This window comes from Podarcis pityusensis (genome assembly GCF_964106645.2).
Source record: "Podarcis pityusensis genome assembly, chromosome: 17".
NCBI lineage: Eukaryota > Metazoa > Chordata > Lepidosauria > Squamata > Lacertidae > Podarcis > Podarcis pityusensis.
In genome coordinates this window covers 38,525,481-38,552,312 of record NC_138042.1, presented here as the reverse complement: position 1 = coordinate 38,552,312, position 26,832 = coordinate 38,525,481, and the positions used below count along the sequence as shown (strand labels likewise).

At 47.0% G+C, this 26,832-nt stretch overlaps 1 protein-coding gene across 3 annotated transcripts; it reads left to right on the top strand.

Moving 5' to 3' along the window:
- Positions 1-101: 101 nt before the first annotated feature.
- LPAR5 (lysophosphatidic acid receptor 5) lies at positions 102-25,219 on the top strand. Of its 3 annotated transcripts, none has more exons than XM_080987216.1 (2): positions 102-263; positions 22,725-25,219. In XM_080987216.1, the coding sequence occupies exon 2, from the start codon at positions 22,970-22,972 to the stop codon at positions 24,080-24,082; it is 1,113 nt and encodes a 370-aa protein (XP_080843342.1). In that variant the 5' UTR covers positions 102-263; positions 22,725-22,969; the 3' UTR covers positions 24,083-25,219. The 3 variants fall into 3 exon arrangements, with proteins under 3 accessions (XP_080843342.1, XP_080843344.1, XP_080843343.1); XM_080987218.1 differs by lacking the exon at positions 102-263 and adding an exon at positions 12,681-12,980; XM_080987217.1 differs by lacking the exon at positions 102-263 and adding an exon at positions 12,681-13,066.
- The last annotated feature ends 1,613 nt before the right edge of the window (positions 25,220-26,832 follow it).

Below are 26,832 nucleotides of genomic sequence, written 5' to 3'. Positions count from 1 at the left end.
CAGGTGGTGCTCTTATTATTTCCAGATATCATAAACGCCTAGTCCCAGGAACATGTTTGGATCTGCAGCTCCCGACACACCCCGAAACACGCCCCAGGAGTCTGGTTTTACCTGCTGCCAGCTCACGCAAGGAGATGAAGTAATTTGGGCACTCCTGCTGTTTTCCCTAAGGAGTTTAGACCAGAAAATGCAACTCTCCAACACAACATGGGACTCCGCTGGTCAGCGACTGGACTGGCTCAGGGGCTGAGAGAACGTAGGAGGTAGGTAGATCTGAATTTTGACTTCACAGGGAAGGAGGCAGAAGTATTCAGAGGGCCCCATAGCTAATATCGCAGCCTTAGCAGAGCTCCCAGACTTTGGCTGGTTCTCGGTTTTGCAGGACTCTGAGGAAGCCTCCCTTGTTGTGAAGGGGAGGGGTGTCGCTCCCGCTAATTATGGGGCATCACAAATTAACCGGCAGCCATGTTTTCATCCCCCAAAGCCAGGTCTTCACTTCTGTGAGTGTGTGTGTGTGTTTAGAAATATTTTGTTCTAGAAGACTTGTGGTGGGAGTTCTGCCGCTGTGGTTTCTTCGCAAGTGCTGCAATGAAGCGGCTGCGTAAGTAGGTCACATCCACACGGTACATTAAAAGATTTAAGAGGCACGGGATTCTCCCAAAGAATCCTGGGAGCTGTAGTTTGTTAAGGGCGCCCTCAAAGACTCTCAGCACCCTTAGCAAACTACAGCTCCCAGAAATCTCTGAGGGAAGCCATGGCTCTTAAAGAGGTATAACGGGACACCAGAAGTACAAAACTTGCCTCAGCAATGAATCCACAAAGTGGCCTAAGGAAACCCACTGTTCTCTAGCATCTCTTCTCCGACAAATCTTAGCCAGCCTTTCAGGGAAGTTGTAAAGGAGCCAGTAAGAGTTTTTAAAATCATGAGGGATATGGAGATATTCCCCCCCCCCCCGTAATACTAGAATGGTGTGAAATGTGTTGGCAGTAGCCTCAGCCCAGGCCAGAGAAAAAAGAAAGAATTTATTCACACTGTTCACAGTTTTATTATTAGCTTATTGAATTCACTGCCACAAGATGTGATGCTGGCTGCTAGCAGACTTCCACTTGCAACGCCGCTTCTCCCCACCCAGGGAAACCCGATCTTTAGTGCTCAATTGGAGCAAATGTCCCTCAGGATTCCTCTGAGTTGATGTTTGCCCCTATTTAAAGCTAAGGAGTGGTTTTCCCTAGGAAAGGAATGAAGAAAAGCGGTCAGACCCATTTTTTCTAGGCACAGGACACACGGAAGTGGGGTGTGCCCTTAGTCGCTGCTTTCTTCCAGTGTTTTCAAACCTGGGTCTCCAGATGATGTTGGTCTACGTCCCTAGCTAGCAGGACCACTGGTCAGGGATGATGGGAGTCGTAGTCCAACAACATGTGGGGACTCAAGTTTGAGAAACATGGCTTGAGAAATTGTGCCACATATTAATGCTGCGCAGGGCTGACAAGGACCAGTAGAAATGATAACTAAATGGAAATGCTGGGATCAGAAGTAAAAGTAAAGGTAAAGGGACCCCTGACTATTAGGTCCAGTCGTGACCGACTCTGGGGTTGCGGCACTCATCTCGCTTTATTGGCCGAGGGAGCCGGCGTACAGCTTCCGGGTCATGTGGCCAGCATGACTAAGCCGCTTCTGGCGAACCAGAGCAGCGCACAGAAACGCCGTTTACCTTCCCTCCGGAGTGGTACCTATTTATCTATTTGCACTTTGACGTGCTTTCGAACTGCTAGGTTGGCAGGAGCAGGGACCGAGCAACGGGAGCTCACCCCATCATGGGGATTCGAACTGCTGACCTTCTGATCGGCAAGCCCTAGGCTCTGTGGTTTAGACGCCACCCACGTCCCCTGTTTAGGATAGTAGCAAAGCATATATTGAATAAGCATTATCCTTCCTTCACTCACACTAGTGAAGTGATGTAGCAGAGCTGATTCCCCTCAATATAGCTGGAAGCTAATTTGCAGATTCGTTTGAATCTCTTAGTTAAGTTTATTTCATGGTGTCCCCATTCAAACTGCTAGGTTGGCAGGAGCAGGGACCGAGCAACGGGAGCTCACCCCATCGCGGAGATTCGAACCACTGACCTTCTGATCAGCAAGTCCTAGGCTCAGTGGTTTAACCCACAGCACCACCCGTGTAGTGTACCTCCAAACACCAGGAGCTGGGTGAGATGAGCGCCGAAACCCCAGAGTCGGTCACGACTGGACCTAATGGTCAGGGGTCCCCTTTACCTTTACCTTATAGGACACCTTGGTCTGATTCAACAGGGACATTCCTAAGGGTTCAGAACACTTGAAATGTGGAATCATTATTACTGTTCCTACTACTACTATTGCTACACCTTCCTTATATCACCTGTGCCGCCAACACCCCTGTGTCTGACTGTTCCTGCTTCCTTGTGAGTGTCCATGGCAGTTTTTCTAGCTGTTTTTAGCCATGCACCTACCAGCTTCTCCCCTTCCACGCTTCTTGAAAAGGGCCTGAAATTCGGAAGAACAAAGATCCCAGCAACGAGGGATCGGGAGAAAAGGGGCACGGCTCTGAAAGCAAAGGCACTAAAACGAAATTGGATGAGATCACTGGCTGGGAGGCCTTTGTTATCCCCTCAGGATTTATGGGTGGCAGGGCCACATATATATCCCCTGGGGTGTCACCCTCTGAATGAGGAGCCAGTGTCAGCAGAAAAAGAAACATACGGAGACTGAGAAAGACAAACAAGGGCAGAGAAGGAAGGTCCTACAGGCCGAGGCTGCGGAGAGGAAGACAAAAGGGAACAAGGAGCTCCCAGCCCATCCCCGATAAATCTCAGTTATGGGAAGTCCTAAATGTGACCCCTCAGGGTAGCTTTCCGTGCTGTGAAGACTCTGAGCAACGGTTTGATTAAGCAGTTGTAGACCCTGGATGTACACATGTCCTTATGGAGAGCTCCTCTTTAAAACAGCCGTTGCGTGTTGTTCATAATAATAATAATAGTAAAAATTTATTATTTATACCCCGCCCATCTGGCTGGATTTCCCCAGCCACTCTGGGCAGCTCCCAACAGAATATTAAAAACACGATAAAACATCAAATATTAAAAACTTCCCTAAACAGGGCTGTCTTCAGGTCTCTTCTAAAAGTCAGATAGTTGTTTATTTCCTTGACATCTGAAAGGAGGGCGTTCCACAGGGCGGGTGCCACTACCGAGAAGGCCCTCTGCCTGGTTCCCTGTAGCCTCACTTCTCACAGTGAGGGAACCGCCAGAAGGCCATCGGAGCTGGACCTCAACGAACATTTCTCTTCTCCCTCACCACCACCCCATGTTAAAGGCACAATGACACAGGTTGCCAACCCTGATTTTTAAAATAGTAATAACAGATCGCTTATACTCATAGCTGTCAACCGTGCCTTATTTGGCGGGAAACTCCCTTATCCCAGCACCATGTCCCGCTGCTGTCCCTTATTGATGATGTCCCTTAAATTTCCCGGGTTTCAAAGGAAGCAGCTCCTCTCCCTTCCTCCCTGCCGGCCAGGGAGGAGGGAGGCTCCAACTGTGTTGCTTGGCTGCGTTGCTCACCCAATAAGGAGTCTAAGAATGACTGGGGGGTGGAGCTTGCATGCCTTGTGCCAATCAAATCGGCCGCGTTGCCTGGGGACTCGCCTTTGCTCAGCGCTTCCCAGCGGAGAGGTGACGGTGGTTTTCCTTGCTGCATCCCCTTTGCTGTGTTGCTGCACTGTGGGAACCACCACTTGAGGCTTCGTTTGGCTGCTGGCTGGGCTTTCTGCCTTTGGCTCGGAGGGGCTCAGAAGCTGAACATACCTGTGCCTGGAAAATCCCTTATTTTGGCTGCTGGTCCTTTATTTTCAAATCTGTAAGTTGACAGCTATGCTTATACTACACTGGAACAATAAGGTGCAAGAAGAAATCATAGGATCGTAGAGTTAGAAGGAATCCCGAGGGTCACAAATCCATTAAAACGCAGGAATCCTGCACACAGCCGTTTCCCAGTACGTTTCCGAGCACAATTCAAAGTGTTGGTGCTGACCTTTAAAGCCCTAAACGGCCTCGGCCCAGTATACCTGAAGGAGCGTCTCCTCCCCCATCGTTCTGCCCGGACACTGAGGTCCAGCTCCAAGGGCCTTCTGGCGGTTCCCTCACTGCGAGAGGCCAAGTTACAGGGAACCAGGCAGAGGGCCTTCTTGGTAGTGGCACCCGCCCTGTGGAACGCCCTCCCTTCAGATGTCAAAGCGATAAACATCTACCTGACATTCAGAAGACATCTGTTCAGGGAAGTTTTTAATATGTGACATTTTAGTGTATCTTTCATCTTTGTTGGAAGCCGCCCAGAGTGGCTGGGGAAACCCAGCCAGATGGGCGGGGTACAAATAATAAATTATTATTATTATTATTATTATTATTATTATTATTATTATTACAGCCAACCCTGGCTGGACTCGAACCACCAACCTTCTGGGTTAACAGCCGGATGCACCGGCCCATTTCGCCACAGGAGACAATTTCTGTTAGAAGAGATATAGAAATGATGAAAATCTTTGTACTCTTTAATTACAGACTAAGCCCTTTCTTGTGTCGTTTAAAATAAGACAGAAATGTTTGTATTTATATACATTTCGAGTGATATTTAACCAACTTTTTCTCAGAGTAGAAAAACTGAAGTTAATGTCCTGTTTGTTGATTTCAGTGGGTCTTCTCAGAGCAAAGCTTAGTTGACTGCCACCCTATGGATGGGCTTTAACTAATGTCGTGGAAGTCTTTGCAAGGACTTCTGCTAGTGTAATAATCTCATGGAACATTGCAGCTGGGCCAACGAGTTCGGGGATGAGTCTTTCTGCAAGTATATAAAGGGTTATGATGTGACAGCGCTGCAAGGAACTTGGCTAACTGAAAGCATCTCCCTTGATGACTATCATGTGCTTTAAACCAAGGCTTCTAAAAGGACAAGGAAGGGGCGACCAGGAGGGGGTCTTGCTACAATGGTCTCTTCATCCCTCTCTTCTCAGATCACGGTCTTCAAAGACCCTGAGCACCTAAGCCCTGGGAAGCATTTTGAATTTTGGGACTAAATCTGTTATTTTTGTCTCAGTTTATATTCCGCCCTATAAAGTTAAAGCACAGATTGAAAGCTCCTGGCACAAATTACAAAGCTGTCTATCCTCTGCATTAATCAAATGCCCTACTGCTCCTGTGCATATAATGTGTGATATGTGTTATGTACTGAAGTTCTCACCCTGGGCCAACAGGGGGATACTGTACATAGTTTTCACTCAGGTTCACATATGCAAATAAGGAATTGAAAGTGACGTTCAGTGATTGGATAGTTACAGAAAGTTGTTACTGTTCCGTTGTAATGGAGCTCTATATAAGCAGGCTGGCTGAACCCTTCAGTTCAGTTCTGTTCTGGCCTGTGAATAAACAAGAGCTGTCTGAAGAATCACTGTGTCGTCTGATATGTTCACCCACAACTTAACAATATGAACGCAAGAACTGGTGTGGACAATACCTAACTGGAAGCTCAATTCCCAGTATTATCAGAGATTAAGGCATATTATTGCTCCTCTCCTTGGTTGTTTTCCATCCAAATCATCCAAAGATCGAAAAACAAATTTCACTAGTGTAATGGGGAGCTTCTCACCCTCTCCTCATGTGTACCCCAAATTGGCTCTGGGGAGTTGGGAGAACCCCCAGAACAGCAGGGGGGAGGCAGATCATTCCACCAGGCAAGCAGAAATACTGCTTAGCGCTTTGTTGAAATCCTCCCACATCAGTCATTAATTAAGCTATTTGGAGATAAGTATTATTCTATACAGGGACGTGGGTGGTGCTGTGGTCTAAACCACAGAGCCTAGGGCTTGCCGATCAGAAGGTCAACGGTTCGAATCCCCGCAACAGGGTGAGCTCCCGTTGCTCGGTCCCTGCTCCTGCCAACCTAGCAGTTCGAAAGCACGTCAAAGTGCAAGTAGATAAATAGGTACCACTCCGGCGGGAAGGTAAACGGCGTTTCCGTGCACTGCTCTGGTTCTCCAGAAGCGGCTTAGTCATGCTGGCCACATGACCTGGAAGCTGTGGACAAACACCGGCTCCCTCGGCCTATAGAGCGAGATGAGCGCCACAACCCCAGAGTCGTCCACGACTGGACCTAACAGTCAGGGGTACCTTTACCTTTATTATTCTATACAGTGCTTTTAAAATGTTTAGGGGTACTCTCATTTCGACTCAAGAAAATCACTATTTTATAGTTCAAATGGGGAAAATAAATACAGTAAATGGACAAAAGTACAAAGATTTACAAAATGTTTAGGGGTATGCGTACCCCTGTATCCCACCAATTGATTCTATACATCAGTTGTATATATAATATTGCCTTGCTATTATTCTCTACTATTACTTTCCTTGAAAACTTAATGATGGTGATGATAATAATCACGTATGCACACAGCACTCAGAGCATGTGCAGTTTCTCACTTTAAAGGCACTTAAATCTTCACGCCATCTAACCGACAGAAATGAAATGGGGTTTGCTTCGGCCGCCCCAATGCTTAGCACATTTACTTAGGAATAAGCACCAATTTTGTTGCAGAAATGGATGACATATATTTAAAGCAAAAAGTAATAAAGTAAGCATCTTTGTCATCACAGACAAGCCCAGACGGCAACCCTGTGATGATAAAATCATTTTAAAAATGAGAAGGAAGGAAGGATGTTGTGGCGGTCTGCACCAGCATTTTGTTCCATTCTAATCTGTTGCAATTATATAACTTCAAATCTACAAGGCTACTTTTGTTTGGGTACGGACTGTTCCTCATTAATTCTGCCCCCTCTCCAGTGCACTGCCTCTCTGCAAAATGTCTGCCCACGGGCCAGCGTGAAAAGCATCTCTCCATGTGTCCTTGCTGTTTGAACTTGGTGCATGGATTGTATGGCCAATAAGGCAATCTTGGCAAGGCCAGACCATTAGGTAGAGGTGACTTGCTTCTTCAGTTTATTTATAATATCCCCTCTTCCAAACAGTGCAAGGCAGCGTACGTGCTCACATACGCACTGTTTTATCCTCACAACAGCCCAGGGGAGGTTAGCCTCAGAGACGGTAGCCAGCCCAAAGTCACCCAGTAATCTGGGGTGGGGAACCAGAAGCCTCATCAGCCCTGGTCATTTGCCATGCTGGCTGCAGAGTCCAACAGAATCTGAAGGGCCACAAGTTCCCCACCCCTGCAGTTAGTATTGTTGGTGGTTGTGAAGTTTATAGAGGTATTTTTGTAGGATCATAGAACTGGAAGGGACCACAAGGGTCATCTAGTCCAACCCCCTGCAATGCAGGGATCTTTCTGCCCAACGTGGGTCTCGAACCCACATACCTGAGATTAAGTATCTTGTGTTCTATTATTATTATTATTATTAATAATTTATTATTTGTACCCCGCCCATCTGGCTGGGTTTCCCCAGCCACTCTGGGCGGACTCCAACAAAGATTAAAAATACATTAAAATGTCACACATTAAAAACTTCCCTAAACAGGGCTGCCTTCAGATGTCTTCTAAATATCAGGTAGTTGTTTATCTCTTTGACATCTGGTGGGAGGGCGTTCCACAGGGCGGGTGCCACCACGGAGAAGGCCCTCTGCCTGGTTCCCTGTAGCTTTGCTTCTTGCAGTGAGGGAACCGCCAAAAGGCCCTCAGTGCTGGACCTCAGTGTCTGGGCTGAACAATGGGGGTGGAGACGCTCCTTCAGATATACTGGGCTGAGGCCATTTAGGGCTTTAAAGGTCAGCACCAACACTTTGAATTATGCTCAGAAACGTACTGGGAGCCAATGTAGGTCTTTCAAGACCGGTGTTATGTGGTCTTAGCGGCTGCCCCCAGTCACCAGTCTGACTGCCGCATTCTGGATTAGTTGTAGTTTTCGGGTCACTTTTAAAGGTAGCCCCACGTAGAGCGCGTTGCAGTAGTCCAAGCGGGAGATAACCAGAGCATGCACCACTCTGGAGAGGCAGTCTGTGGGCAGGTAGGGTCTCAGCCTGCGTACCAGATGGAGCTGGTAAACAGCTGTTACCATAAAGCACCAATGCTGCAGCAAGCAAAGGCTCTAGCAGCTCAGCCAGCTGCTTGTGGCTAGAAAGCCAGACAGGATGTTTGTGACTGTTGCCATGGGAACAAAGGGGCAGTCCATTCTGTACTGAGCACCGGATGTTAGCTCAGTGTGTGTGTGTCATATGACCCGTACTGGATGTACTTGGGAGGAGTTTTCTTCTTGCTGTTGTTGAGTGCAGACATGATTCTCTGTACTGATGTAAGAGGCAGAAATAAATGATGTAAATAGTTTTCTGTCTGCTTCTTTCCCCTCCCTGGGGACACCAAAGGGGAGAGAGGAAGAACGGTGTGTTCCTCTCATACATCTGAGAAGAATCGCCGGACCTCGCCTGCTTATCAGCAGAGGTTGGGAGACGCGGGGAGGTCGACAGGAATATCTGCCGGTGCCTGCTTGTGGCACATTCCTCTGACCCAGGCAGAATTCCAACAGTGGTAGCAGAGGATGGTTGCGATTCATCGGACATCTGCATGAGAGGCTGGTGGATTGTCCTCCTCTGCTCCAAGGAGGAAGAAAAGCGTCTGAAAGATGCCAGAGGCTCCACAGACAGCTGGTGGAAAGAAGAGGTGTTTTCCAGAGCAACAAAGTTCAAGGTATGCTGCATTTCGGGCTAAAAGTGTGAACGCAGGAAGATTAATTCCCTGGTTCACGGAGCTGCGTTTCAAAGAAAACAAGAGCTCCGGGAGAAGAGGCCTGCAGCTTGAAGGCTGAAGCCTGCATTCCACAAATTTTTGTGGTAGATAAGATGTCTTATTGAAATGCATTGTTGCTAGGTAACGGAAAGTTACTGGCAGAGGGGCTGGACTGTGAGCCTGGGAAAGCGAAACAAAATCAGAGAATGTTTTGGCTACAAGGTTCACGTGCCCTTGGAAGGGACTTTCCAAAGCAGCCTGAGTTTAGCTGCCAGGTGCAAAGAGCGTAAACAATTTGCAGTTTGCTGCGTGAGAAAGGAAAAAAACAACTGTTGGATTTTACAGTTTGTTTGACAGTGTCAGCTGGAGGCTTGGCTTCAAGATGGATGCCAAGAAAGGGGGAGCTTTGCCTTGCCCACCTCCCCTGACCAATGACAATTATTCATCTTGGTCTGTAAAGATGAAGGCCCTGCTGCAGAATCAGAGGCTTTTTGATGTAATTGAAAACCCCATCCCTGCAGCACCAACCAGAGGTTGGGAATCACAAAATGTAAGGGCCAGGACTGCTATAATTCTGTGTGTCTCAGATGATCAGTTGGTGCATGTTCAGCATTTAGAAAATGCGAAAGAGGTTTGGGACACGCTGCGTACAACGCATCAGAGAGATGCTGGTTCTTCAGCGTTGCTGTATTTTGAGAAATTGACCAATCTGAGACTTGCGCCTGATGGAGATGTTCAAGCGCACCTGACAGAAATGAAGTTTCTGCGTCAACAGATGGTGGAACGCAATTTCCGTCTTCAGGAGGAAGTGTTTTGCTTCATGATGATAAACAGCCTTAGCCGCACCTACAAGGTTGTTGCCAGTCAGCTTGGTTCCCTACCGGCCGCGCAGCTGACCGCGGAGAGAGTTTGTGCTGTGGTCCTGAATGAACACGACAGACTTGCTGCACTGGAAGAAAAAGACAGGGGGAGGGAAGAACAGAGTTCTAATTCCCCCACTGCTGATGCTACTAGGGAGCATGGTGTAGCATTGAGTGCTGTCCGATGCTACAATTGTGGACAGACTGGGCATCTACAGCGAAACTGTAAGAAGCCGCGCCAGTCAAGAGGAGCAAAGAGCAGCTCTACAAAGCCTCAGGCGTCAGGCAAAAGCCGTACCAAGTGCCAGGTGAAACCTGCAAAGGCTATGATGGCGAAAGGAACCACACCAGATGTTGGGAACTCGTTCATAATTGACACGGGCGCAACGGTTCACATGTGCCCGCACAGAGGACTGTTTTCGACGTTGAAGAAGCAAAGCTTCACTGTGAAACAGGCCAACGGTCAAGAGCTGGAAGCAACTGGAATTGGGACTGTGTATCTTGAGAGTCTGAACTTGACTATAAACGATGTTTACCTGGTTCCAGAACTGAGATTTAATCTGCTGAGCGTGTCGCAGATTGCAAAGAAAGGACTGAAACTGTCCTATGATGCTAAAAGCTGCAAGATCTACAAAGATGGAGAACTGTTTCTTACTGCCAAAGAGAAAGATGGACTGTATTTGTTGACTTTTGATCAAAGTGATTACATGAAATGTAATTCTTCTGTTTCTAACGAAATCTCTCTTGCAGCTGTGACCAGTGTGAGCACCAGGAAGGTGACGAAGAAGGTCAACAGAGCATTTCAGCGGGTGTATGCTGATGTGATTGGTCCTCTAGAACCATCTAGAGGCAATGCAAAATATTACCTTGTGTGTGTGGATTGTTTCACTAATTATTCTTGGGTTTATATGATAGAGAAACCGCAAGAAACTTTAGAAAAGTTTCAGGAGTTTTGTGACAAGGTTAAAAGTATGCATGATGCTAACATTGATTGTCTTTTCACAGATGAGAAGCAAATTTTTCTGTTGCAGAAGTTTCAGAAGTTCCTGGATGGAAAAGGGATAGACCACAAAGTGGCAGTTTCGCAAGAAGCGTGGAACAGGGGGGTCTGTGTAAAAGTGAACAAAGAATTGCAAAAGGGAATGAATGCGCAATTGCTGAGTTCACATTTGCCACATGAATATTGGGCCGAATCGCTAGCGTCCTATCTTCATGTGTGGTTGAGAAAGGTCTCAACAGAGTTGGGATGTTCTCCTTTTGAGAAGCTGTTCAATAGAAAACCTTCTGTTGCCTATTATAAGGTTTTCGGGTCTCATGTGAGAACAGAAGCTCCAGGTGGAGTAAAGAATGCCAGAGGCATTTTTGTGGGTTATGAAAAAGGTCTCTACAGAGTAATTTTGTCTGAATCTGGTCAGGTGATTCTCACAAAGTTTCTAGAGAGTGCTCCAAAGCAAGAGCGGATAGTACAGACATTTCCCACAGGAAACGATTCTGATGATGATGATGAGTTTGATCTTATTGAGTTCAGTGGTACTGACGATGACACTGATAGCTCAGAGAGTTCAGTTGTAACAGTCATTGAGAGGAAATCTCACACAATGGATAGACCTTCACAGGTGAAGGAAGAACCACTGATAGCTACTGGTTCTCAACAGAGTCTAAAGGTTGAACCAGTGAGCACAGAGGATCAGAACCTCATACGTAGGTCTGAGAGAGCAACGAAGGGTGTACCACCCAAGAGGTATTCAAAGGAGTTCGCTAACCTTGCATATGTTGCTAACGACCAAGGGCAGTCCATTCTGTACTGAGCACCGGATGTTAGCTCAGTGTGTGTGTGTCATATGACCCGTACTGGATGTACTTGGGAGGAGTTTTCTTCTTGCTGTTGTTGAGTGCAGACATGATTCTCTGTACTGATGTAAGAGGCAGAAATAAATGATGTAAATAGTTTTCTGTCTGCTTCTTTCCCCTCCCTGGGGACACCAAAGGGGAGAGAGGAGGAACGGTGTGTTCCTCTCATACATCTGAGAAGAATTGCCGGACCTCGCCTGCTTATCAGCAGAGGTTGGGAGACGCGGGGAGGTCGACAGGAATATCTGCCGGTGCCTGCTTGTGGCACATTCCTCTGACCCAGGCAGAATTCCAACAACAGCTGCCCTGGACACAGAATTGACCTGCACCTCCATGGACAGCTGTGAGTCCAAAATGACTCCCAGGCTGAGCACCTGGTCCTTCAGGGGCACAGTTACCCCATTCAGGACCGGGGAGTCCTCCACACCAGCCCTCCCCCTATGGAATGCTCAAAGCCTAACCACTGCACCATTTGGGGCCTCTATCATTCTCTAGAGACAACGGAAAGCGCCTTTGGGGTCGAAGTCAAACAGCTGTGTTAGCAGCACCAAATTGACCTCCCCAGCACGCAAACCTGGACAGTGTGCATGGAGGTCCTGGGCTGCCCAGACGTCCCTTGCTGATGGGGGTCCAAAGGAAAGCAGAGAAAAGCATTTGACACCAGCTTGGCTGCAGGAGTTGCTGGAAGGAGGCATAGAAGGCACCATCCAACCACCTAAGAAGCTCCACTCCGGATTTCTTCTCCCAAAACTTTCCACAAGTTTTAGGATCAGAGTTTCCCTTCTTCTAGATGGTCTACCTTCCCAGGTTGACGAGCCCCATTGGCCCCTATCCACACTTTTTCTGCCTCAGGCGTCAAAATGTCTTGGGATTCTCTGGCTCTCACTACGAAGGAGAGAAGGCAATCTCTGGATGTTTTAGACCCAGGACAACCGTGGTTTTAACACAAAAATCAGCACCTTTTCTAGCCGGAAAAGGCAACGCAAATGCTGGAGGACTGGTGTGATGTGCTCTGCATGACACACCCATCTGACAAATGCTCAACTTCCTTTCAGCCCTGCAAACTCCGATGTGATAGCTACTGGCTAATGATTAATTTCCTTGCCTTGCTCTGCACTTTCTGCACAGGCTAGGGTAGACGTCTGAGGAAGTGCAAGAGAAGAAAAGTAAAAAGCTAGCAAAAGCACCACTAGCCCACTTCCTTATTTGTCGCGTTCTTCTCACCACAAAACTACTGCGGCGGGCAGAGGACGATACGTTTTCTTCTTGCTTGTCTGAGGAGCCTGTCATGGCTTATCAGCTGTTGGAACCAAAGTTCATATGTTGTTATCAATGGCAAGTTGTGCCACAGACACATGATGGCCGGGAAATGGGATTGAAGCAAGAACAAGAGCAATTTCCATAAAAGAAGGAATGAAAGTGAGAGAAAGTCCGGACGGTGAAGTCTATGGAGCTAGATTTCCCACCTAACCTGAGGTCCTCGCTCGCTTCTGATCTGCCTTTGACTTCCGCTGGTGAGCTAAAATTCCTGCAGTTGCTGCGGACATTCAGCCGAAGATGTCAGAAACCTCAAGCCTGTAATACCTCCAGATAAAGAGAGGTAAAAGACACTGGGAGAGTAGAGTAGGGAGATGAGGTTAAATGCTGGTGATTGTGGTGGTAGCCATAAAAGTGTTTTGTTATTTGTCGGTTAGCCGGCTGACTGAAAAACCTCCTCCGTCTGGCCTGCTTCCCCCCCCCCCCCCAAAAGAATAACTGCTCAGAAAAAATACAGGGTGGCTCATAGGAATAGGCTGACGTTAGCCCTATGGCAAAGTTCAATGCCACGATCTGAAAATCTCCCCCTGTTAATTTCTGCACATCAAGCATTTGTTGAAGGCCAGGGTTGGGGCATGAGCTATGCTTACTCAGTGGTGGGGAAAGCATACTCAGAAGCATTGAAAAGAGATTAAACTGAGATATGGTTATGACAGCCTGAAATGGTGTCCTCAGACAGTGTTTCTACATTTACTTTTGGAAGATCTTCTTCTGTGCTTCTAAAAGAAGAAGGATAAACAGAAATTCAACAGGTACAGCTTCTTCATCACTGCATTTCCATTCTAGGAAATTCGCATCCGCTGAATTTCTGCCTGTCATGCAACTATTAAAGGCACAAGAAATCAGACAGAACAAAATATAGCAATGCTTCCCTATTCCTTCCTTGGCAATTTAGACAGTCAGTTATTTGCTGAGTTATTTTTATTCTGCTTTTAAAAGCAAACCCCTTGCAAGACAGCTACAATATAAGAGTTAAGATTAAGAACATCACAACAAAATAAATATAATTAAGAATCCACAAAACAGTCATGTTAAAGCAGAAAGAACCAGTGCCAGCATTTTTTTAAATGGCAGAAAAAAAAGGTTTTAGACTTTGTATTTATTTATTAAGACTACTTTATTAGAGAAAGAACTTTTGTTGAATGGGACTTAGTTGTGGGTAGGCATTGCTGAAGGATCTTGGCCATGTGAATAATAATGCTATAATAATTTATAATACTATATCAAATTCCACTTGTATATAAATGAGCTGGGTGGTTTTTAGTATGAAGAAATACTTGCTAAGGAGAGGTGTGTTGCTATGATGCCTTTGAAAAGCCATTGGAGGGGGTGGTATGTGTAACTTTCATTTCTTGATCTAAATGGAATTTTACCAATTCCCTCAAAAACTGGAAATGAAAGTGGCCAGGTTGTTTTCGGCTTCAGTTTGGTACCCTATCTAGCAAAGTCTCTGGGCACCTTCCATAGAAACACAAGGTAAAACTGAAAAGGGTCCCTTCCAAATTTGCTGTGACACTTTGGGCAGATCTATCTACAGGACAGGGGACGCGGGTGGCACTGTGGGTAAAATCTCAGTGCCTAGGACTTGTGGATCGCATGGTCGGCGGTTCGAATCCCCGCGGCGGGGTGAGCTCCCATCTTTCGGTCCCAGCTCCTGCCCACCTAGCAGTTTGAAAGCACCCCTAAGTGCAAGTAGATAAATAGGTACCGCTTTATAGCGGGAAGGTAATGGCATTTCCGTGCGCTGCGCTGGTGCTGGCTCGCCAGAGCAGCTTCGTCACGCTGGCCACGTGACCCAGAAGTGTCTGCGGACAGCGCTGGCTCCCGGCCTCTTAAGCGAGATGAGCACGCAACCCCAGAGTCAGACACGACTGGCCCATACGGGCAGGGGTACCTTTACCTTTACCCTATCTACAGGACAATCTCAAAATGGTTTCAAAGCCCATGTTCCTCCACTGAAATTGGCTGCCTTCTGTAGCTGCTTTTCATTTTTGAAAAAATGTTGGGAGACTGTTCACATGTCCCAAATATTGTTGTTGTTGTTGTTTAGTCGTTTAGTTGTGTCCGACTCTCCGTGACCCGGTGGACCAGAGCACGCCAGGCACTCCTGTCTTCCACTGCCTCCCTCAGTTTGGTCAAACTCATGCTGGTAGCTTTGAAAACACTGTCCCCCCATCTCGTCCTCTGTCGTCCCCTTCTCCTTGTGCCCTCAATCTTTCCAACATCAGGGTCTTTTCCAAGGAGTCTTCTCTTCTCATGAGGTGGCCAAAGTATTGGAGCCTCAGCTTCAGGATCTGTCCGTCCAGTGAGCACTCAGGGCTGATTTCCTTCGGAATGGAGAGGTTTGATCTTCTTGCAGTCTATGGGACTCTCAAGAGTCTCCTCCAGCACCAGAATTCAAAAGCATCCATTCTTCGGCGATCAGCCTTCTTTATGATCCAGCTCTCACTTCCATACATCACTACTGGGAAAACCATAGCTTTAACTATACAGGCCTTTGTTGGCAAGGTGATGTCTTTGCTTTTTAAGATGCTGTCTAGGTTTGTCATTGCTTTTCTCCCAAGAAGCAGGCGTCTTTTAATTTCGTGGCTGCTGTCACCATCTGCAGTGATCATGGAGCCCAAAAAAGTAAGATCTCTCACTGCCTCCATTTCTTCCCCTTCTGTTTGCCAGGAGGTGCTCCCAAATATAGCACCTGATTTTGCCCTAAGAAAAAGGCTAAGAACAGGGATGGGATCTACAGATTGCGATGGACTCCAGTTCTCATCCAGTCTGGTCACTGGTCAGATAGCATGGGAGTCGTAGACCAATGACACCTTGCGGCACAAGTCTAACCACTGTCATAGGAAACTGCCTTATACTGACGTTTGGTCCATCTATCTCAGTATTGTTGATATGGACATGCAATGGTTCTTCAGGGTCAGGCAAGGGTCCTACCTGGAGGTGCCAGGGATTAAAGGACATTCTGTAGGCAGAACAGATGCTCTTCCACTGAGCCCTTCCGGTAAAGGTGCAAGTCCTAGTTGCCTGGCCATTGGCACTTTGACTGACAGCCTAATTTAATTTCAAACTGGATGTATCCACCAGGACTACCGTCGGTCTGGAACCCTAAGCACCCATAATTCCAGCTCCCAGCATTCCCTCATAAGAGGGGATAGTTATTATAATTAGTGTTGAGGCTATGCTCACCGGAAAACAAAAGCAACATAACCAGGCTGATTTGGGGGTATTCTCTCTCACCTCCCCTAAGAGCTCGTCCACATTTACCTTTTGCCTTCTGCTTTCTACTTACAGGTCCTCCCTTTTCCAAGCATATCATCATCATCATCATCATCATCATCATCATTATTTTGTGTCCCCACTTTCCCCAGGAAAACCTGCTCTTTAATGCTGAATCAGAACAAATTGCAATTTGTGTTTTCTGTGGATTGCAAGGCGCTTTAAAGAGCGGGTTTTTGTGGGGAGAGTGGCAGTGCAAAAAAAATTTAATTTAATTTTTTAAAATGCAAATCCCTAAACTACACACACACATACACACACACACACACACTTGGACACAGACCAGAAAAATATGGATCTGTGCCTAGAAATTGCAGCGGAAAATTGGTGTGGACGAGCCCTAAGATCTACTGCTGCTTCTGTTATGCTTTGAAAGATTCTCTCTGTTTTCCCACACATAAATTAATGTCTGAAGTGTGTCGGTGGGCAGAAAACCACAGAAACTACTTTCCTAACTGGATAGGGGAGTAGTTTTTCTAGTCACAGAAGTAGCCGCTGCCATTTTTGATGTGCCCCCGTTACAGCTGTGAGCAATTAATTACAGGGATTTACTTGTAAAGTTTAAGAAAGATGTCAGCTAATTTTATTTGGGGACCAAAGGGTAAAAGCATAAGTAGAACAGGAAGAATGACAAGCACTTAGAGCAGACCGACTGCTCTCTGCTACCTTCCTATGTTGTTGTTGACATCCGTTTGTCTCAGGAGACAATTGAGGAGTGCATCTTTGTAGGGTGAAGTCAAACCATTGGAGAGTTACAGCGCCTGCTGTACCTGTAGAGACCGATACAGGAGAGACATGTTTTGTTGCAACTGGGGCAGAGGAAGGTGTCCAGTTGGGCTGTTGCAGATGTACCATGGCATTTCTTCTCTCTGCGCTCCTCCCAGCCATCATTCCTCCTCTGGTCACTGCTGTGGATACGCAATCTGACTGTCTTCAGGCTTTGCAGTCATCTGCAAGGGATTCCTACTGGGTGGGGTTAATGTTCCCAGTCTTCATGTCACATTTGCAGACATTTTTATAATACAGAGTTGGCCTGCCAACAGGCCTGGTGCCTGAAGCCAGCTCCCCGAAGAGCATGGGTTGGCAAACTAAGGTCCGCTGGCCGGATCAGGCCCAATTGCCTTCTGGATCCGGCCCATGGGCGGTCCGGGAATCACCGCGTGGATCGCCAGCACACACATTCTTTCCCTCTCCCTCCCACACACGGCAGCGGCGCCTCCTCCCTCCCTCCTCCTGGCTTCTCCCTGCCCTGCCTAGAGGAGGAAGGGGGCTGGGCTTTGTTGGTGCCAGCAGCAACAGCAGCGCTTGAACGGCTGCCATTTTAAGCAGCCTCTCTCCAGATCATATTCTCTAGGAAGGCCCAACAGACAGGAAGTTTATAGAGCCGTTCCACACTCCACAGTAGTCAGTTAACATTTGCACAGAATCTTTCATGCAGCACAATCCTATACATATCTACTCAGAGAAATTGGTTTCACTGAGTTCAATGCGGCATTCTCCTAGGTAGATGGGCAGAGGATTGCAATCTGCCCTCTCTACCACCTGTGCATTTTCTCAGATAATCCAAAAGGGCTCTCCACTCTTCCACAAACATTTAGTCTTTTTGGTCTCCTATTTTAAAACTATTGGACTATATGGAGGTGGTGAAATTGATGGCAAAAATAGTAACTTTAAGCATATTGGATTACCTCCATTTAGGTTCTGGATGTTCTTTATTGCTTCATCCTCTGCCACCCTGCGCACTCTTTGCATTTCTCAAAAATTTTGGTGACACGCCTAGAATGCAGTTCCTTGCAGTGACAAGCAGTGGAGAAAATGAGGCGAATCCTGTTCCATTAATAGTTGCAAGTAAGAGGGGATTCCTCCAGCTGCAGTTTGTCAGGGCAGACAAACTGAGAAAAACCTGTGCCTTCCCAAATTCTGTGCTACGAATAAAAGTACAGTAGCCCTGGCCTCTCTTCCACCTGACCACCCTAGAACAGGGGCATGAAAATGTGCCCACAGAGCTGTGAGATCACACGGAGGCTTCTTTTCCCCACGACCATCAGCAAAAATAAAGGATGCAGAGGTGTTGGCTGACAAAAGTTGGTTCAGAAGTTCAGCCCTGTAGAGGCTTGCTGGGACGCTGAACCTCTGCAGGAGTCGGGGTACCAATTAAAATAGGCCGTCCCAGGAAGCTAAAGGATCCAGATGGTTTCTGGATGACTCCTGGGAATTTTCGTCTCACCTGGGATACTGTCAAAGCCATGGTGGACCTCTGGAATGGGGAAATGACTCAGCCTCACCGAATGGGTGTGCTTGTTTCATCAGTCTCATCAGTAGCCAGGAGCGCTTTTGCACAGCTGAAGGTAGTGCATCAGCTGCACTCCTTTCTGAAAGTGACGCATGCTTTAGTTACATCTTATTTGTAATATGGAGAAAGTCTCCGGGAGTTAAACCCTGAGGAAATGTCGGTACATGCTACCTTGCAGGACATCTTCTGGAGAAGAAAAGGCTAAGATGTAATTGCTTTGCTTTCCTTTGGACCCCATCAGCTGCGAAGAGGGTCTTGTTGTCTGGGCAGCCCAGGACTTTGAGACACACTGCCCAGGCTTGCCCCCAGGGAGGTCACTAAGCGGGTTACCTTCACCCCTGGAGGTGCACTCCATTTCCTCTTGAGATAGATGGATGTCAAGTCCAGGGCTGGATTTAGGTTTGATGAGGCCCTAAGCTACTGAAGGTAATGGGGCCCTTTATATGTCCAGCTGTCCTTTGTCAACAACAAATTGTTGCTGTTTTTTCTGTTGAATATATGCTATATGGTAATTTATGTTCCTAATAGGTCCATACACGACACAAAACAAAATACTGTTGCTGTATGTAGTCTTTATTTTATTTGTTTTTTATCTTACATTTTGGAAATGTACATCCAGTTGTTTTTTCCTTTAAATTTTTTTGGGGCCCCCAAGAGAGTGGGGCCCTAAGCTATAGCTTGTTTAGCTTATATGTAAATCTACTGCAATGCGCTCTGACTACTGCAATGCGCTCTATGTGGTGCTACCTTTGAAGGTGACCTGGAAACTACAACTAATCCAGAATGCGGCAGCTAGACTGGTGACGGGGGGCGGCTGCTGAGACCACATAACACCGGTCTTGAAAGACCTACACTGGCTCCCAGTACGTTTCCAAGCACATTTCAAAGTGTTGGTGCTAACCTTTAAAGCCCAAACGGCCTCGGTCCAGTATACCTGAAGGAGCGTCTCCACCTCCATCGTTCTGCCCGGACACTGAGGTCCAGCATCGAGGGCCTTCTGGCGGTTCCCTTGCTGCGAGAAGCCAAGTTACAGGGAACCAGGCAGAGGGCCTTCTCGGTAGTGGCGCCCGCCCTGTGGAACGCTCTCCCACCAGATGTCAAAGAGAAAAATAACTACCAAACTTTTAGAAGACATCTAAAGGCAGCCCTGTTTAGGGAAGCTTTTAATGCTTAATAGGTTATTGTATTTTGGTGTTTTGTCGGAAGCCACCCAGAGTGGCTGGGAAAACCCAGCTAGATGGGTGGGGTATAAATAATAAATTATTATATTATTATTATTATAAATCCAGCACTGGTGCCAACCACAATAGCAACAACAGCTCCGCAGGCCTAGCTTTGAATAGTGTTTGGAAACTTCAGCTAGCAGCCAATTGACCAGGGCTGATTATAAAGGGGATGTGACTCCCTTGTTACCTCTTTGTTACCACAGCTTCACTGGCTACCAGTCTGTTATTGGACACAATTCAGAGTTCTGGTTCTGACCTGCAAAGCCTTACACAGCTTGGGAGCAAATGATCAGACGGACCGCATTCTCCCATATGAGCCTGCTTAGGGTTGTTGTTTTTAAAAATGTTTTATTGATTTCTGTACATAACAGAACAAAACAAATACAATCATACCTCGGGTTGCAGATGCTTCAGGTTGCGTTTTTTCGGGTTACGGACCCAACGAAACCCGGAAGTACTAGAACGGGTTACTTCTGGGTTTCGGTGGTCACTCATGCGCAGAAGCACTAAATCGCTTTGCGCATGCGCAGAAGCGCCGAATCGCAACCTGCGTGTGTGCAGATGCGCCGCTGCGGGTTGCGAACGCTGTGGGTTGCGAACGTGTATCCCACACAGATCACAATTGCAACCCGAGCGTTCACTGTACAAGAAAGAAATCGTAGCCCCCAACCCCAGCCAAGGCAAAGTCCATCTTTCAATTGTCCATGTTTTCCATATCTGGAAAATATCTGTTATCTCAAGGTGTCTCTCCATTGGCATTCATGTGTGGAGGGTGGTTGTGTTCTTTTGTGGTTGCATATGCAGTAAAACTGTATGAAACCACTTCTGAGTGGGCAGTCTAAGTATTTATACATGCAGTCAGTTGTTCCATGAATGCTAAAAGCTAAAGCTGTTGGTACCACACCTGGTTTCTAATTTACTGGAGGCAGGGGCTTTCCAGAACTTTGCAGTTGTCAGTCCTGCAGCACTAACTATGAATAAGAGCAATTTCCTATGAAGTAATCCAAGTTCTTCTCTAAAGAGAGCCAGTGTGGTGTAGTGGTTAGGAGTGGTAGACTCGTAATCTGGGGAACTGGGTTCGCGTCTCCGCTCCTCCACACGCAGCTGCTGGGTGACCTTGGGCCAGTCACACTTCTCTGAAGTCTCTCAGCCCCACTCACCTCACAGAGTGTTTGTTGTGGGGGAGGAAGGGAAAGGAGATTGTTAGCCGCTTTGAGACTCCTTAAAGGGAGTGAAAGGCGGGATATCAAATCCAAACTCTTCTTCTTCTTCTATATAGGGAAAGAAGAGCCATTTGAGGTTTCATAGGAATTTGTTGGGCTGTCATCATGCTAGCTCTTCAAAGACTTCCTTCCAGAATGATCGGAAGAATTGAGGAGCTTGATTCCACATGTGGACATACTTTCCCGTCTCCCCACATCCCCTCCAGCACACGACAGAGTTAGATGAAGCTATTTGACTTAGGCTGTGGGGTGGCATCTGCGTAGGATTTTCAATTATTTTTCTCCGATACGCGCAGAAATCAGTTTGAATGTTGTTGGGTTGGGGGGGGGGGGGTTTGCACCAAATTGTAGCCCATTAAGCAGTATTGATTTTTCGCCTAGATCTTTTCCCCATAATTGATTTAGGGTATGACACAGATTCCCATGTTTCTAGTTTTTAATTAATGTTTTGTGATTAACAGAGATTTGTTTGAACACAACATGCGAGGAGTGTTTCAAAGGGCTCCTGTGTTTTGGAGACAATGTATTTGTACCCTGTGATTGTAACTTCCTCACTGCCTCAAGGAAGGGCCTGCCAAATCAACACCTGGTGGAGAATAATATGAAAAGGAAAAGGAAATCTACAAATCTAAGTGCACGGTCAAGTAGGGGAAGTCTATCCAGTAAGATAAGAGGTCAAAAACCATAATAATGCTTGATCTCAGGCTAGGGCAGCTTCCCCAAACTTGGATTTCCACAATGAAGTGCGCCGTTTCTTTTTTAAAAACCTAGTATTTTCATTGTTATGTATTCAGTGGTCTGTGTTTGCCTGAGCTTGAGTCTGGACTAAGGATTCTGAGCTCCTGTGTTCTGATTCGATACATGATGTCCAATCACAGAACATTTCAGGATTTGGGCCTCTGCCATTGGCCCTTGAACTCTGAGTCGTGATGTTTAGACAGCCAATCACGTTGGGAGTGGGAGTGGCCCAGGCTCTCAGGAATGTATATAAGCAGTTGCTTTGCCCCTGTTTCCCAGTTATGTAGTTCAGTCAAGGTTCTTGCTGTTATTGCTGTGTCTTGCCTCGTGGGAACTCACCTATACTTCATTAATAGTTTACTTGCTATTTTCTCCTACTTCAACGAAAGCTTAACTCAGACACCCAGACACCCAGAATCTTACCTCTTTCTGTCAAGAGAGAACAGAATCGGAAGTCATAGTTTGAAGTGAAACTGCAGGCTGTGGTTTGTGCATGCAGTGTTGACATGCTCTCTGAATTGATCCAAGATTTATGAAAAAAAGTCAAAGGAATTCATTATCTGATAGTTCAACCCCACCCAAAGACTCTTGAGGATGTTATGTGGTATTCTTGGTGATGGCAACACCCTATTATCAGAACCTGGAGAAGCAGAAAGAGGACCCACCCCTGCCATGAGTTTTTCCTGATGGGTAAAGAGAGGTAGGGACAGGGTTAAGTACTCCCTCCTCTGTGTAGTTAGCTGTTAAATTAGCTGATAAATAGCAGAGAGGAAAATCTGGAGAAACCTTGTGCACTTTCTGAATATTTTCATAACAACATGCTGTATCTATCTACCTGTTGCCTTTTCCTTTCTCCTTATGTGCATTTTTCTCCCCTTCCCTGTGACTGAATTCCTCACTTATCTTGATGTGAGTATGCTACAGTTAATACAGTGGTACCTCGGGTTAAGTACTTAATTTGTTCCGGAGGTCTGTACTTAACCTGAAACTGTTCTTAACCTGAAGCACCACTTTAGCTAATGGGGCCTCCCGCTGCCGCTGCACCGCCGGAGCACGATTTCTGTTCTCATCCTGAAGCAAAGTTCTTAACCTGAGGTACTATTTCTGGGTTAGTGGAGTCTGTAACCTGAAGCGTATGTAACCTGAGGTACCACTGTAACTATATTTTTCGTTCTCTTCCAGACTCATCATTCTGTATGATCATGAATGGTGCCAACCTTCCCGTCTCTGACAGTTCCTGGGGCCTGGAGGCTTAAGTAGGAATGCTGGGAAGAGAACCATCTAGCAGCAACAACTGCTCGAAATGAAATAAAGAAATGATCCCCAACTTGAGAATTGCGCACCCTTTCTGGTGCCCTTTCCTTTGAAGGAGATTGTCTCCAAGCACCCTGAACGGCAGGACTGAGGCCCTTAGATGCTTCACAGGCATGTCATCGGCCAATGTCACCCCGATCGTGATTTGCAAGGACCACAGTGCCAACCACCGGCTGCACCTGATCGGCTACAGCCTGATCTTCACCGCAGGTTTGCTGCTCAATGTGGCCGCTATCTGGATCTTCTTGAACTACCTGAAACTCAAGTCGGTGGTGAGCATCTACATGCTTAACTTGGCCGCGAGCGACCTCCTGTTCACCATTTCTTTGCCCTTCCGTATCTACTACTATTCCATGGAGCAGTGGCCCTTTAAAGAATTCCTCTGCCAGGTCTCGGGCTCTGTCTTCCAAATCAACATGTACGGTAGCTGCCTCTTCCTGATGTGCATCAACTTGGACCGCTATGTGGCAATTGTCCACCCCCTTCGCTGGCGCCACCTTCGGCGCCCCAGACTGGCTCGGATTGTCTGCCTTGTGGTCTGGGTGCTTATCCTGGTAGGCTCTATTCCTGTGGCTTATGTCCACAAATCCACTTCCTGTGTCAAAGACAGGACAACCATCACTCTTTGCTTCGAGAACTTCAGCGAGGGCCTGTGGCAGAAAGAGCTCCTGCCCTTGATCATCCTGGCGGAGATCCTTGGCTTTCTTCTGCCCCTGACCTCCGTTTCCTACTGCTCGGTCCGAATTTTCCAGAAACTGTGCCAGGCTGGTGGGATGCAGAGCCTGCGCCAACGGAAGACGCTTCGCATGCTAGTGGTCAACCTGGTCATCTTCATTATCTGCTTTGTGCCCTACAATGTCGTTCTGGCAGCGTATGGGCTGATAAAAGCCCAGCTGATCAAGACCGACGTGCAAATGAAGGATTCGGTACGGCAGGCCCTGGTCATCACGGTGATATTGGCCAGCATGAACTGCACTCTGGACCCCCTGATCTATTACTTCAACACAGAGGGCTTCCGAAACACTTTAAATAAACTGAGGAGGGCGCAAGCTTGGGACGCTGAAATGGGGACACTTGAGCATCGGGTAGCGGAAAGTAAGTCCTACCAGGCAACAAGCGCCAAGCGAGGATTCCCAGTCCAAACCTTACTCCTCCCATACGAGGGCTTGCCATTTGTTCCCCCTAAGATATTTTTGAACAGCCCCATTGAAGATTCGGAAATATAAGCACAGGGGGGTGGCTCTCCGACTGGTGATTACTGCAAGAAGTGCTTGCTAGGAATTTCTGAATGATAAACAGAGGGGCGGGGGATGCGATGAAACAAAACTGTAAAGGGGGTAAAGCCTCTTAGAACATGGATGTTTGGAGACAGTTTCGGACCTGTAGGGAGTATGTTTACATGACCACCGTAATCTGTTTCTACACCCTAGGCATTGTCTTCTTCTTTAGCGATCACTCGTAGCTGAGTAAGATTGTCTTCCATAAACATGGTTTTAACCGTGGGTCCGTAACTGACTGGGGAGGCCAATTCTGGATCCACATGTCCAGGCAGGAGTTGATCATTGTGCCTTCCTCTTGGTACATTTCTCCCTTTCATCCTGAGTTCGAGCATCTTCAAAGCTCATGACACCTTTGATAAAGGCTGTTCTCCAACTGGAGTGCTCGCAGGCCAGTGTTTCCCAGTTGTTGGTGTTTATACGACATTTTTTAGATTTGCCTTGAGGCAGTCTTTAAACCTCTTTTGTTGACCACCATCATTACGCTTTCCATTTTTAACTTCAGAATAGAGTAGTTGCTTTGGAAGACGATAATCAGGTATCCGTACAACACGACCAGTCCAAAGAAGTTGATGTTGAAGAATCTTCGCTTCAACACGGTGATCTTTGCTTCTTCCAGTACACTGGCATTAGTTCACTTGTCTTCCCAAGTGATGTGTAAAAATTTTCGGAGACACTGTTGCTGGAATATTTCAAGGAGTTGGAGATGGCATTTATAAGTAGTCCCCAAGCATACAGTAAGCTTGGTAGTATAATAGCTTTGTAAACAAGCATTTTGGTTTCCCTGCGAAAGTCCCAGTCCTCAAACACTCTGCACTTCAATTGGGAGAAAGCTGCACTCGCAGAGCTCAGGCGATGCTGACCTAGGCATTGTACATCATGTACAACCCAAGAAACAGGCCCTGTGGTGAACTAAGGCTGTAAACACACAGCAACTTAAAGTGGACTGGATGCATCTCACATGTAACTTGTGTTGTTCTCACCCACATGGCATCCCACACTATCCCCCATTCTCACTTGGATTTTCCCAATCCATAATGCGGTAAGGAAATAAAATTGCATGTTACCCAGCTGCCGACTACTGAAGCGCATTGTGTGGATGGCGTTTCATTTTGTTTTTACTCGTGTGGTGAGATATGTGCATGTATTTGCAATGCAGGCTTCTGGTGATGGTGGCAGTGATGACTATGATGGTACTTTTATTGCACCACTGTACATGATGAGCAAAACGGAAAGGGAAAAAACACAGGTCCCTGCTTTGAGGATTTTACAAGCCAAATTTCAGCAATTGCAGCGACAACAACCAGGAAAGCCTATGTCACAAGGGATCGATGTGATTAAAAGCATTTGTGATTCCTTTGGCTTAGTTTTAATTGAAGGATAAAGACTAAGGGCTTAAGCCAGACTCCATGGGGAAAAGGGGGGCTGAAGTGGGGCTTGATGGGAGACTAAAGGTGCTCTCGGACAGAGTTTAGCATTGCAAGCAGGTCATTCGGGTTTTGCAAATGGATGGTAACCAGCAGGTTCCCCACCACCAATGTATTGGTGAAAAGGGTTGATGTAGAAGAAATGGAGCAGAGGGGCACGGAGACTGGCATTTTGAAACTGCTTACATAATTTAGGGGACGCGGGTGGCACTGTGGGTTAAACCACAGAGCCTAGGACTTGCCGATCAGAAGGTCGGCGGTTCGAATCCCCGCGACGGGGTGAGCTCCCGTTGCTCGGTCCCTGCTCCTGCCAACCTAGCAGTTCGAAAGCACATCAAAGTGCAAGTAGATAAATAGGTACCGCTCCGGCGGGAAGGTAAACGGCGTTTCCATGTGCTGCTCTGGTTCGCTAGAAGCGGCTTAGTCATGCTGGCCACATGACCTGGAAGCTGTATGCCGGCTCCCTCGGCCAATAAAGTGAGATGAGCGCCGCAACCCCAGAGTCGTCAGCGACTGGACCTAATGGTCAGGGGTCCCTTTACCCTTTACCTTACATCATTTAGACACTACATTTGGTGCACCGATCCCACAACGAAGTGCATCTTGGATAACATTGTGTGAACATAGATTAAAAACTCAGGACTTGAAATGCGGTATTTACTGAGCATTCATCCATTCATCTGTTTGCAGGGAGGTTATACAACCTTCTCGTAGAATATTGCGGAGTTGGACGGGGCCACAAGGGTCATCTAGTCCAACCCGCTGCAATGCAGGAATCTTTTGCCCAACACGGGGCTCAAACTCAAGACCCTGAGGTTAAGCGTCTCATGCTGTACCCTCTGAGCTATTCCACACCCTTCCCATGTATCAAGCAAGCATTATCCCACATTTCCTGGTGCATTCTCCTGTCACTTTCCCTATTGGAAAAATTCCTTGGCGGGCAGAGAGCAGAAGTGTTATGCAAGAGCTCCAAATCAACTTAAATTGCACAACCTGAACTTGTTGATATGTGAATGAATCCCATCTGAAAACACAAGGTAGAAGTGCATGTTCTTCATTCCAATTTGCAATCCTCCAGTTGATTTGTGATAAAATGAACAATGATGTTGCCACCAACAGACTACTGTGTGTGGTCCCAAGGAATTGTCTACTAAGGAAACATTGCTAGTTGCGGTTTTTGGAGAGGGGAGCGGGGAGCTCCCCAGTCCATTTTCCTCACAAAGATTGCTTTGCTTTCCCCCTGCTTCTGCAACCATCACCTGCCCCTTACCA